Source organism: Myotis davidii, unplaced genomic scaffold, assembly GCF_000327345.1.
Source record: "Myotis davidii unplaced genomic scaffold, ASM32734v1 scaffold762, whole genome shotgun sequence".
Lineage (NCBI taxonomy): Eukaryota > Metazoa > Chordata > Mammalia > Chiroptera > Vespertilionidae > Myotis > Myotis davidii.
Window position 1 is genome coordinate 423,428 of NW_006293699.1, and position 13,643 is coordinate 437,070.

At 43.8% G+C, this 13,643-nt stretch overlaps 1 protein-coding gene across 2 annotated transcripts in view; it reads left to right on the top strand.

Annotated features, from left to right (window-relative positions):
- Positions 1-13,643, top strand: part of NUB1 (negative regulator of ubiquitin-like proteins 1) — a 32,523-nt gene that overhangs the window by 3,085 nt on the left and 15,795 nt on the right. For both annotated transcript variants that reach the window (XM_006767279.2, XM_006767278.2), the window contains exons 2-7: positions 97-214; positions 3,108-3,275; positions 3,631-3,689; positions 4,589-4,659; positions 9,896-10,078; positions 10,647-10,735. In XM_006767279.2, coding sequence (XP_006767342.1) covers positions 98-214; positions 3,108-3,275; positions 3,631-3,689; positions 4,589-4,659; positions 9,896-10,078; positions 10,647-10,735 — 687 coding nt within the window. In that variant the 5' untranslated portion in view covers position 97. The remainder of the gene's footprint in view (positions 1-96; positions 215-3,107; positions 3,276-3,630; positions 3,690-4,588; positions 4,660-9,895; positions 10,079-10,646; positions 10,736-13,643) is intronic.

A 13,643-nucleotide genomic window follows, 5' to 3' on the forward strand; every position in this document is an offset into this window, starting at 1 on the left:
GAAGAGCTTATGCTACAAAACACATCAGCATCTAGGTAGTTATAAAGCACCTGGAGATGTGTGGGGGTATCATTGCTGCACTGTTTTGCTTTCAAGGATGGCGCAGAAGAAGTATCTCCAAGCAAAATTGACCCAGTTTTTAAGGGAAGACAGAATTCAACTTTGGAAACCTCCATATACAGATGAAAACAAAGAAGTTGGTTTGGCATTGAAGGTATTTATCTTTTAAGACATAGATAATTAGCAGTGTTACAAGTCTCCTTGGTGTCGACATACGAATGTCCAAACCTGTAGAAATTTGTATAAGTTTATTAGAGTTTTTATTTGAACCAAACAGTACAAACCTGGAAACAAGATCTTAACAGACTGAGAAAAATGCTTCCCAGAATGACAGTTTGTAGTTTCTTATATACATTTGGAATTAAGAAGGGAATTTAAGGGAGATTACTTGAAATCAAGGGAGAAAGCAAGGTGGGGGATGAGATTATTTCATTTTAAAAATATATATTTTATTGATTTTTTACAGAGAGGAAGGGAGAGAGAGAATTAGGAACATCGATGAGAGAGAAACATCGATCAGCTGCCTCCTGCACATCTCCCACTGGGGATGTGCCCACAACCAAGGTACATGCCCTTGACCGGAATCAAACCTGGGACCTTTCAGTCCGCAGGCCAACGCTCTATCCACTGAGCCAAACCGGTTTCGGCTCATTTTTAAATATATTTTTATTGATTTCAGAGAGGAAGGGAGAGGGAGAGATAGAAACATCAATGAAGAGAGAGAATCATTGGTTGGCTGCCTCCTGCTTGCCCCCTTCTGGGGATCGAGCCTGCAACCTGGGCTTGTGCCCTCTTGGATCATAGGTCGATGCTCAACCTCTGAGCCACAGCAGCCAGGCCATACACTCTCTTTAATACCTTCCCAGCACTATCTAAAGTTACTAATCTGGCCCTGACTGGTTTGGCTCAGTGGATAGAGTCTTGGCCTGTGGACTCAAGGGTCCCAGGTTCAATTCCGGTCAAGGGCATGTACCTTGGTTGTGGTCACATACCCAGTGGGGAGTGTGCAGGAGGCAGCTGATCAATGTTTCTCTCTCATCGATGTTTCTGACTCTCTGTCCCTCTCCTTTCCTCTCTGTAAGAAATCAATAAAATATATTTTAAAAAATAAAAAAATAAAGTTACTAATCTGGAGACTACCTTTGACCTGCTAGTGTGGCAGTACCAGTGCCAGTGAGTGAGTGTTACGTGTGCAGGGTGAGTGTCTTGGGTGGGGCTCAGCCCCCCTTGTTAACATGGCCTGCTAGGAAACAATTGCTCCCTCTCCTGATTTTTCTTACACTGTGGCTCTGTTCATTTTCCCAAACTACCATATTTTTCCAGTAGTTATGCCTCAGTTTTTCATGGCATCAGAAATGGCCTTATTTGACATAAGTGAAATTTCTAGAAATTGAAAATTTTCTGCTTTTTTGAGCAGAGAAAAACATTAATTTTTTAATAGAAATCTATTGGAATATCCTAGCATACACTTTTCTGCTTTCTCAGTCTGAGTATCTTGAGATAAATGATGTAACATTTCTCAGGGATGAAGGATTGTCATGAAGGTGTTGTGACACAGTGATGCACTTGGAAGGTGACAACTGTATCAAGGTCTTAAGAGTTTTCCTATCTCCTGTCCCTGACAGGCCTCACTTTTTACTTTTTGCAACCACCTTATGACTTTTCTGAATTTGCTTATTGTTATCTTTTGGCTCAGAACTTAGGTGTGGCGTGATAAGAAAGCTATTTGGTTCATGGCACAGAACTCCTAAAGCCCTGGGCGATAGGAGTATCTTTTGTTCTAATTAGGCAGCTCTTGGCAACAGCTTCAGGATGGGGCTGGTCACCCAAAGCCCAAACTGATTAGAGGCTTGGGACTCAGCCCCACCCTCCAGCCTCTGGGAAGGGAGCAGAGGAGAGGGCTGGAGAGCCAGCTAATCACCCGTGCCCAATGGTTTAATCAGTCCTGCCCACATAATGGAACCTCCATAAAATCCCTTAAGTGGTGGGTTTTGGGGAGCTTCCAGATTGGCAAACATATCCATGTGGTGAACCCCAGACCCTTTCAGACTCCACCTGTTTCCCTCTTTAGCTAGATGTTCATTTGTGTCCTTTAAAATAAACCATAATAGGAAGTGGAGCACTTTCTTGAGTTCTGTTGAATAAGTCTAGCAAATTATTATTTTACAAGCAGTATCAGTGATTCAGAATTTTCTTGAATTTTCTGTTAAGAAAGTTATTTATGTTTACCCTGACTTGTTCTCACAAGTTAGAAAACTTAGAGTGTTTTCTCTGTTTTGTGTTTTCCCCCTCCAGTGGAGTTGATTAGTTCATTCTTTCTTTTTAAAAAATGTTATTTGTTGATTGATTTTAGAGAGAGAGGAAGGGAGAGAGAGAAACATTGATTTATTGTCCCACTTATTGGGTGGATTTATTGATTGCTGCTTGTATGTGCCCTGACCGAGAATTAAACCCGAAACCTTGGCATATCTAGGATGATGCTCTAACCAACTGAGCTGCCTAGCCAGGGCATGTCTTAAAATAATTTTTATATATTACAGTCGCATAAGTTATAGTCCACTTGTCTTTTTTCCCTAGAATAATCTCAGTTATTTTCATTTTTTCTCTTGAGTCTGTTTTCCTATCCTTGATACCTTGCAAAATATCAGGCCTGGCCACTTTGCTCAGTGGTTAGAGTGTCGGCCAGAGGATTGACGGGTCAAGGATTCGATTCCTGGTCAAGGGTGTGTATCTCAGTTGCAGGTTCAATCCCCAGCCCTGGTCAGGGTGCAAGCGGAGACAACCAATAGATGTTTTTCTCTCTCTCTCTTCTCTCTCTCCCCTGTTCCCCCCTCCCTCCCACTTTCTCTAAAAATCAATGGAAAAATATCCCCACTCTGTGGGTGAGGGGGAAAAAAAAAGATATCAGGCCAGCCTGGATTTCACTATAATATGACTACCACTCATCAGAGATTTTTGCCTTTGAGTCATCCATGTGCTATTCTGTATTTTGACCTCCATCTATTTTGGGTTGGTACTACACTGAACTGTTTTCTGGTTTTTCTTAGGACCTTGCTAAGAAGTACTCTGACAAGCTAGAATGTTGTGAAAATGAAGTAGAGAAGATAATAGAAGAAATACGTTGCAAAGCAATTGAGCGTGGCACAGGAAATGAAAATTATAAGACAACAGGAATTGCTACAATTGAGGTATTTTTACCTCCACGACTAAGAAAAGTGAGTGATTTTCTCAAGTTTATGTAGGTGGTAATGCCTAGTTAACTTAGTGAGGTAATCAAATAAATTATGATATATTTTTTAAAAAGCTAAAATCCAGCCCTGGCCAGTGGCTCAGTTGGTTGGGTTGTTGTCCTGTGCACCAAAAGGTTGCCAGTTCCTTTCCCGATCAGGGCACATGCCTGGGTTGTGGGCTTGATTCCCAGTAGAGGGTGTGCAGGGGGGAACTGATTGATGTTTCTCTCTCTCTATATATATATTTATATCTATCTCCCTTCCTCTCTCCCTAAAAATAATAATAATAATAAAGAAAGCTATAATCCAAAGTTATTTTATTTGTCTGATTTTTAAATAGGATAGGAAGAACCTCTTAGAAACTCGATTGCACATCACTGGCAGAGAATTGAGATCTAAGTAAGTATTCGTGTGCCTGGTGCCCCAAACCTTTTAAGTTGGGGCATTTGATTCTGGTGGCCAGCCTGGAAGAGAGAGAGGGCAGGTGTTAGTCTCCTCACTTGAGGGAAGGGAACTTGAGGCTTTGAGGCTGCAGGACTTACAGGCTCACACTGGTAGTGAAGGACAAACGAGAACTCGACTCGCAGGACTCTTCTTCATTTCCTGGTAAAACTCGAGATCAGGTGGGAACTCCAGGTCCACCATCTAACAAGCACTTGATGCATGTGTGACTAATGAATGACTAATATAAATAGGAGACAGCTGGGGGTCACCAGGTCCTTAGCTTTGAATTTTATTCCTTAGTACCCTGATAACTTGCTGAGCCATTCAGCAAAGTGTTTCAGACTGTTGGCCCATCTATAGAAAGAAAAAAATACCTGCCTGTCACCTACTAGCGAAATTCTAACTTTTGAGACCTGGTCAGTTGTTTCACTCACTGGTGAGTGTCTCCAGGGCTAGCCAGCCCATATTTCTGAAGCTCATTTTTCTCATTTTCTTCTTTGGTCTGCATCAGGGCTGTTAGGGATGGATTGAGGATTGTGTGGAACAGCTCCTTATTATGGGCTCCTCCAGGGGGCTGCAGAAGGTACAGAGAATGGATCTTCTCCTGATGGGCAGCTAGGGCCCTGCTGTTTAAATGGCTACCCTGCACCAGTGTCTCCACTTCATGAGGAAACAATAAATAGCTAGTTTTAAAAAGGACATTGTCTCTTGCATATCATGAAGTGATGTTTGTGAGTCAGGAAATTGAAGTACTGGGTGTTTCTGAGCAAAATGTATAAAATAGCTAATCATGGTTAAACTATTTAAGGGAAAATAACAACTTTGATTACAGTTTTCACTGGTTTATTTTACAGAATAGCTGAAACCTTTGGATTTCAAGAAAATTATATCAAAATTGTCATAAATAAGAAGCAACTTCAACTAGGTATGTTATGACAGAATATGCAGAATTTAAAAATAAAGTTAATATAGAAATAATCGCTTTGCATCTTTTTTTCTCTTCCCCTATTCACAAATGTCTATGGTTTTATTGCATATATAATCCAAAACCAATTACTTTAGAGTTTACTAAAATAAAAAAGTAAAGCAGCAAACACCTTTTCTAATATTCATTGTCTGCTCTGTGCTAGTGGGGAAGAAAGACATTCAGTATTGTAACACTTGCTTGGTGGTGATGAACTCATTTAGCCTTTATTTTTTCTTTGTCTGGGAAGCTCTTTATTTCATCATCTATTTTGAATGATAGCCTTGCTGGATATAGTAATACTGGTTTCAGATCATTGCTTTTCATTACCTTGAATATTTTATACCATTCCCTTCTGGCCTGGAAAGTTTCTGATGAAAAATCAGCTGACAGCCTTATGGTAGCTCCTTTGTAGGTAACAAATTGCTTTTCTCTTGCTGCCTTTAAGATTCTTTTTTTGTCTTTAATTTTTTGCATTTTAATTATGATGTGTCTGGGCATGGGCCTTTTTGAGTTCTTCTTTCTTGGGATTCTCTGTGCCTCCTGGATTTGTGTGACTTTTCCTTCACCAGAGTAGAGAAGTTTTCTTCCACTATTTCTTCAAACATGTTTTCTATCCCTTGCTCACTTTCTTCCCATTCTGGTACTCCTATGATGCGAACATTAAATAAATTTCCCGTTGTCTCACAGCTCCCTTAAGCTGTCCTGTTTTGTTTTGTTTTTGTTTGTTTTTAAAATATATTTTATTGATTTTTTTTTTACAGAGAGGAAGGGAGAGGGACAGAGAGCTAGAAACATCGATGAGAGAGAAACATCGACCAGCTGCCTCCTGCACACTCCCCACTGGGTATGTGCCCGCAACCAAGGCACATGCCCTTGACCGGAATCGAACCCAGGACCCCTGAGTCCGCAGGCCAACGCTCTATCCACTGAGCAAAACCGGCCAGGGCTCCTCCTGTTTTTTAATTGTTTTTTCTTTTTGGTTCTCTGAGTGATTTTTTTCTACCCTGTCTTCTAATTCACTTTTCCAGTCATCAGCTTCCCCTAATCTGCTGTGTATTCCTTCCATTGTATTCTTTATTAGTGCAATGTCATTCTTCATAGTTACTAAAAGGTTCAGAGTGGGTTGGGGTTGCACACCTATGACATGAAGTCATAATGTATCAAAAGAGATTTTTATTTCAGGCACCTGGGTGCAGTTGGGCTGAGACCAAGAAAGGCATCAGTGAAGAGAGCAGGGAGAGATAGGTTTTTATTCATTTTTGCTGGCTGTAAGTGGCTCTGTTGACATAAGGGTCCAGCCCGTCCTTAGTTCCTCCCAGCGTCAGGTGACTAGTAGTTACCTGAGCCATGTGGTGCTCAAGGTTGCAGGCTTTCTGCAAGATATCTGCTAAGTACAGTAAGTTGTTTACTGCCCTGTTTTATTCTCTCTCTTTTTTTTTTAAAATATATATTTTATTGATTTTTTACAGAGAGGAAGGGAGAGAGATAGAGAGTTAGAAACATCGATGAGAGAGAAACATCGATCAGCTGCCTCCAGCACATCTCCTACTGGGGATGTGCCCACAACCCAGGTACATGCCCTTGACCGGAATCGAACCTGGGACCCTTCCGTCCGCAGGCCGACGCTCTATCCACTGAGCCAAACCGGTTTGGGCCTGTTTTATTCTCTTAAACCCTTTGAGTTGTTATGTCTTCTCATGCTGTTGAGCATGTATGCATGCAGTCATTATTCTGAACTCTATGTCTGATAAATTTCTTATTTCCATTTCATTTATCTCTTCTTCTGAAGAATTCTCTTATTCTTTCATTTTTGATCTTGGTTTTTGTCTCCCCATTTTGGCTGCCTGTTTGGGTTTGTGTCTATATATTAGCTATGACTCCCAATATCTAGTGCTGGACAGTGTCAGATGCTGTTCTTACTGGCCCTGAGTACCCTGTTTGGAGCTATCAGAAATCCACAGCTTTTGGGTACCTCTGTTTGGAAAGGACCAAGATGTACACCAAGGGTTTGGGTTTGTATCTGTATATTAGGTAGAGATGCTATGTTTCCCAGTCTCTAGTGCATGACAGTGTCAGATGCTGAATTCCCTGTTTGGAGCTATCAGCAAATCACAGCTTGTGTCTCCCTCTGCTGGGGCTGAGTACCTTTGGAAAGGACCAAGATGTGTACAAGGGTCTGCTTTTCCTAGCCCTGGGCCCTGACTTAGATCAGGCAAAGACTCAAAAGTCTCCAGAGACCTGCCTCTGCCTGTAATCTGATTGTATTCAGTCTTGATTAACCTCAGGCTATGGACCACAGGGTGGGGCAATTTCTTCTGCCTTCAGGCTGATTGTTAGTCTTTTAATGCAGCGGTCACCAGCCGGTGGTCCACGGATCACTGGTGGTCCATGAGGTCCGAAAGGTTGGCGACTGCTGTTCTAATGGGCACCAGAGAAAGATGTTCTCTGCAGCATGAGGGAGTGACTCAGCATAGTAAACCAGGGTGTTTGCCTTTCGAGTTCTAACCCCAGAGCCACCCAAACCTTATTTCTGCTCACACACTTCCAGTCCAATCTGCCTTCCCTCTGCTGGAGCCCTAGGTGAGTGGCTGCACATGAAATTTTGTGTGCTGGCCCTTTAAGAGGGTGCCTGCATTTCCAGCCATCTCTCCTTGGCAGACAGCAACCCTGTTGCTTTTCACAGCCAGATGTTATGTGGGCACCTTTCTCAGTTCTGGTGCTCTGGGCTGAGTAGCCCAGCTTGTGGTTTAGACCCCAGAGTTCTCAGTAGGAACCTCCCACAGCTGAGATATTCCTCCTGTTGACCATGGAAGGCCGGCCAGCCCTTTCACACCTCCACCCTTCCTACCAGTCTCTATGAGGTCCCCACTTTCCATACTTGGTTATCAGGGTTCTCTTCAGCTAGTCTTTAGTTGGTTATTCAGGATGGTTTTCCTGTATTTTAGTTGTAATTCCAGTTTGGTCTTGGAAGCATGTCAGTGTAGCTTCCAATTACTCTGACGCCATTTTTAATCTCCCTACTGTGGTTTTATTATAGGTTTAAAATCTAGTAAAACAAGTCCCCTCTTGGTTCCTTACCAGTGTGACTTGGCCATCAGTAGATCTTTATGTCAAGTTTCTTTAAAATATATATATATATTGGAGGCCCAGTGCATGGATTCATGCACCAGTGGGGTCCCTCGGCCGGGCCTGCGGGGATCAGTGGACCTCCATGCCATTGCAGCCCGCCCTTACCCTCCAGCTCGTCGGGCTCCAGCCACTGTCTGCATCAATCCACACTAGCAGCAGGTAGCCAGGGAGGAGCCCGAGCCTGGGCTGGGTGACGTGCCACTCCTGCTCACCCCGGCTCTTCTTTGCCTGCCACCACTGTGGCTTGGGCGCACGAGGAGTGTCCGTGGGAGAGGCTTGTGCCGCCATAGCTGCGCTTGCCAGCCATGAGCTCAGTGTCTGGCACCCGTCTGTCAGCTGAGCAGTGCGCTCGCTGTGGGACTGCACTGACCACCAAGGGGCAGCTCCTGCGTTGAGCGTCTACCCCCTGATGGTCAGTGTGTGTCATAGCTACTGTCCAGCCGTCTGGTCACTTAGGCTTTTAGATATATGGACTAGAGGCCCGGTGCCCGAATTCGTGCATGGTTGGTGTCGGCTCGCCTGCCCCGATGGCCAGCGGGGGGCGAGCTGTTTGCCCGCCCCCAATCGGGGTGTAGGGAGCTGATTGGGGGCTGGGGCCAATATCCAGCCGTCTGGTCGCTTAGGCTTTTAGATTTATGGACTAGAGGCCTGGTGCACGAATTCGTGCATGGTTGGTGTCGGCTGGCCTGCCCCGATGGCCAGCGGGGGGCGAGCTGTTTGCCCGCCCCCAATCGGGGTGTAGGGAGCTGATTGGGGGCTGGGGCCAATCAGGGCCTGGATCATGCTGGTTGGTTGTCACAGTGAATGACATAGCCACTGGTCGTTACGGTTGTTCCACCGTTCCAGTCGCTGGGCTTTTATATATATAGATTATCATTGACTGTGATTTGGGGGATGTTGCTTAACTTTCTGAGCCTTGTTTCCTTATTTAAAGGAAATACAGATTTATTTTGTGGGGCCAGAATTCATCTCTTTTGAGTGTTTTTTCATTTTTCCTCCCTCACATTCTTCTATCTCCCTCAAACTCCCATCTTGCCTAGGGAAGTGTCTTACAGAGAAGAAATTATATTTAAACGTATGTATATACACATATATATACATATATGTATGTGTGTGTGTGTGTGTGTATATATATATATATATATATATATATTATATCCAAATAGCATTTTCCAGAACTGTGTTCAGATTTTTATATTTGTAGTTCCTAATTTTTATTTTAAAATCTGTTTGCATTTGTGTTTACCCTTTTTCATTTTGGTGGTGGTTTATTTGTATCTTTGACTTAATTTTTGTTAGGTTTATATATTTGATTATATTTTTTATTGATTTCAGAGAGGAAGGGAGAAGGGAGAAAGATAGAAACATCAATGATGAGAGAAAATCATTGATCAGCCACCTCTTACATGCCCCACACTGGGGATCGAGCCTGCAACTTAGGCATGTGCCCTGATCGAGAATCAAACTGATCTTCTGGATCATAGGTTGATGTTCAACCACTGAGCCATGCTGGCTGGGCTTTGATTAATTTTTTTCATAGAGCCAGCTTATCTATTAGAAAACTGGGTCCTGAAAGATAAGTAGCTTACTCAGGGCCTCCAAGTTAGAAGTGATAGAACCCAGGGTCTTTGCTGTTAACCTCGACAGTAAATGACTTCTCCCAGTGCACTACCGCACCGTGGCTGCTCTTTCACTGCTCTGAGTTGGGTGGGTTACTTCTCGAACCAGGGGGTAAGAAAATTCGCTTATTACATTTTCTCGTTTTCTTGTTCTGTTGTCTAGTGTAGTGCTCTCCCAGTGATAGTCTCAAATATGTATTGCTTCAGTCTGATCTAATGATGAAAATAAAGCAGATTGGAAAGAATGAATTAGCTCTGTTTTCACTGGCTGATTTTACCCACTGGTTAATGGTCATAGAGTTACACAACCAAAGTTAAACGTGTCCTCGCCATGTGACCTGGCAGTTTGCACGTGCTAAGGCAGGTTTAAGAATCCCGTTGAGCATGGAGAGAGTGGCCTGCTACATGGAAGGGGTTTTTACAGCGTGCATTTCTCATTTTCACAGGGAAAGCACTTGACGAACAGGGAGTGACACACAACGTGAAAGCCATGGTGCTGGAATTAAAGCAGTCTGAAGAGGATGCAAGGAAGAACTTCCAGGTTGAAGAAGAAGAGCAAAATGAAGCCGAACTCAAAGAAAAGAGAATTCAGAGGACAAAGAGAGGACTAGAGATACTGGCAGAGAGAGGTACATGGGGCTTTGGGCTTTTCACCTCACTGAGTCCTTCAAGGTAGCAGCCAATCCTACCAATGTGGGGACATTACAGTTCTCGTGGCTTTTCTTCTTAATATTTTTATTTATTTATTTATTCATTTTAAATGTATTTTTATTGATTCCAGAGGGGGAGAGAGAAATAGAAGCATCAATTCAGTGCATGGGATGATGCCCAATCAACTAAGCCACACTGGCTAGTGCTCTCATTGGTTTTCTTCCCAATAGTTTTAACATTTTAAGTATGTATAACCATCATTGCTTTTTTTTTTTTTTTAAATATATTTTATTGATTTTTTACAGAGAGAAAGGGAGAGAGATAGAGAGTTAGAAACATCAATGAGAGAGAAACATCGATCAGGTGCCTCCTGCACATCTCCCACTGGGGATGTGCCCGCAACCCAGGTACACGCCCTTGACCGGAATTGAACCTGGGACCCTTCAGTCCGCAGTCCGACGCTCTATCCACTGAGCCAAACCGGTTTTGGCACCATCATTGCTTTTTAACATTGAATTCATAAAGTTCCCTTTGGCCTTCTTGCAGGTGAGATGGTGGATCCAGAAACCACACCATACTTAGAGATAGCTAACCAGACGGGCAGATCAATTAAAATTCCTCCATCAGAAAGAAAAGTAAGTACTGTAAGAAATGTACAGCCCTAGCTAATTTGGCTCTGGATAGAGCTTTGGTTAGGCCTGCGGACTGAAGGGTCCCGGGTTTGATTCTGTTCAAGGGCACATGCCGGGGTTATGGGCTCAATCCCCAGTAGGGGACATACAGGAGGCATCAGATCAATGATTCCCTCTCATCGTTGATGTTTCTATTGCTTTCTCCCTCTCCCTTCCTTTCTGAAATAAATAAAAATATATTTTTTAAAAGTTAGGGCTTTTTTTTTTTTTTTTTTTTTTTTAAGGGGAGTGGAAGAGACAGAGGGGAGAGAAAGAGAGAAACATTGATATGACAGAGACATTGATCGGTTGACTCCCACACACATCTGACCATGGGGTGGGGATCAGACCTGCAACCCAGGTATAGGTCCTTTTTTTGTTGTTACATATTTGTATTGATTTCATAGAATTAGGGAGAAGGAAAGAGAGATAGAAACATCAGTAATGAGAGGGAATCATTGATTGGCTGCCTCATGCATGCCCCCTACTGAGGATTCTGCCTCAAACCCGGGCATGTGTCCTGACTGGGAATCAAACCCTGATCTCCTGGTTCATAGGTTGACACTCAGCCATTGAGCCATACCAACCAGGCCAGGAATCAAACCCGCAACCCTCCAGTGCCCGGGCTGACATTCTAACAACTCAGCCATACTGGCCAGGGCACTTACAGCTTGTTCTTGGATTTGCTGTCGGAACAGAGCTGGTTTTCTAGTCATTATATCTTGGAATGTTACAAAGGATCAGAAGCAGTTTTCTGTCTCCAGCTTATAAACAGAGGATATAACCATACAATGCACAAAGCATATTCACTCTGTGATTTCCAAGGCAGAGGTACAAAACAGCGACCTCACTGTCCTGTAGCAGTCACTTGGAACATTCCCAAGTGGTGCGAGGCCCTGCCTTCAGTATTGGGGGTTCGGTGGGGTTGATTTTGCTAAAGGGCCAAGTCCCCTACGGGATGGATTAGAGTGGGAGGCTGGGGAAACTGTGTCGTTTGGGGAAAGAATGACAAGTGATTCTACTGTGTCTCCCTTGTCTTTCCACTCCCCCAGTCCCTGTTCTAGAATTTGGAATAGGTAGGAGGGTGTTTTTACTTTTGAACACATCCACGGGGTTCTCTATGTAGCAGCACTATACAACATGGACCCTGAGCCCGGTCTCTAAGCTGGAGTCCAGTAACTTCTTACAGCAAAAAAACTAGTGACTGGGTCTAGGTAATTTTAACTTTTCTACCTTTAAAGGACAGTCTTGAGGAGATTTCACTATATGAATTACAGTGGGGCCTTGACTTACGAGTGTCCCGAATAACGAGTTTTTCGAGATACGAGCCGTCTCTCGGCCAATTTTTTGCTTTGAGTTGCAAGCTAAAATACGGGTTACGAGCCAGCTTCAGATACCCCACTGCTAGTTGGCATAGCAAACGTTACAGTGAACGCCACAGCATCAGCCCAGCATCACGTGTCTCACTCGTTCACTTTTTGATTTGACATACGAGTAATTTGAGTTACAAGCTCCGTCACGGAATGAATTAAACTCGTAAGTCAAGGCCCCACTGTACTATGTTAAAATTATTGAGGATTAAAGTTAAATTTTAATAAGAGAACTTTGTAGCTACTAATGGATTGGTGTTTGCTTTATTTTTTTAATTTTTTAAAAAAATGTTACTGATTTCAGCAACGAAGGGAGAGGTCTAGAGAGATAGAAACATCAATGATGAGAGAGAATCATTGATTGACTGCCTCCTGCACACCCCACAAAGGGGATCCAGCTTGCAATCCGGGCATGTGTCCTGACTTGGAATCAAACCGTGACCTCCTGGTCATAGGTTGATGCTCAGCCACTGTACCACACCGGCTGGGCTGTTGTTTTTTAAATGTTGGAATTATTTGTCCAATGCTCTCTTACATTAAACTAGTGGCCCGGTGCACAAATGACGTGCACATTGAAAGGAAATTAATTAGAATTCCTGGGGTGACACTGTGGCTCGAAGTGCATCTGCAGAGTGAGTGGGGTCCCTCCAGGAGGTGGGGTCCCTCGGCCTGGCCTGCGGGGATCTGGCTGAAACTGGCTCTCAAACAATCCCCCAAGGGGTCCCAGAGTCCACGTTGCTGTCATACAGGGTGTGGAATGCAAACACAAGTGTGCAGTAAACCAGATTCTGGGTGACAGTGCCCCAGGAACAACATAACCTATGGCCAAAGGTGGAATCGCATGGCCCCGCAAGGAATTGGGCTCCTTCCCCTCTGGTTTGGGGTGCATCACCTGAGAACTGCTGCTGCCAAGTCACTGCAACTTGGCAGCTCCTGCATTAAGTGTCTCCCCCTGGTGGTCAGTGTGCGTCATAGGTACTGGACGGTCAGATGATCAGACGGTCACTTAGCCTTTTATGTATATACTAGAGGCCCAATGCACGAAATTCGTGCAAGAGTAGGCCTTCCTTCCTCCGGCACTGGCTTCCCTTGCAGCCCCGGCTTTGTCCGGAAGGATGTCCTGTCTAATTAGCATATTATGGTTTTATTATTATAGATAGATGATGACATCCAGGTCATTTTGGAAAACTTTTGCAAGGTTGAATTACATAAGTGAAATAAAGCTTTAATTATATTTTCTTATTTTTTAAAAATATTTTTATTGATTTCAGAGAGGAAGGCGGGGCGGGGGAGATAAAACATCAGAGAGAATCATTGATCGCTGCCACCTGCATGCTGCTACTGGGGATCGAGCCCACAACCCAGTCATATGCCCTTGACCGGAATCTAACCCGGGACCCTTCAGTCAGCAGGCTGATGCTCCAACCACTGAGCACACCGGCCAGGGCTGGATGCTAGTTTTATGTGGCATCCCCTGGAAGAATGCGGGGAGGACCCAGGGC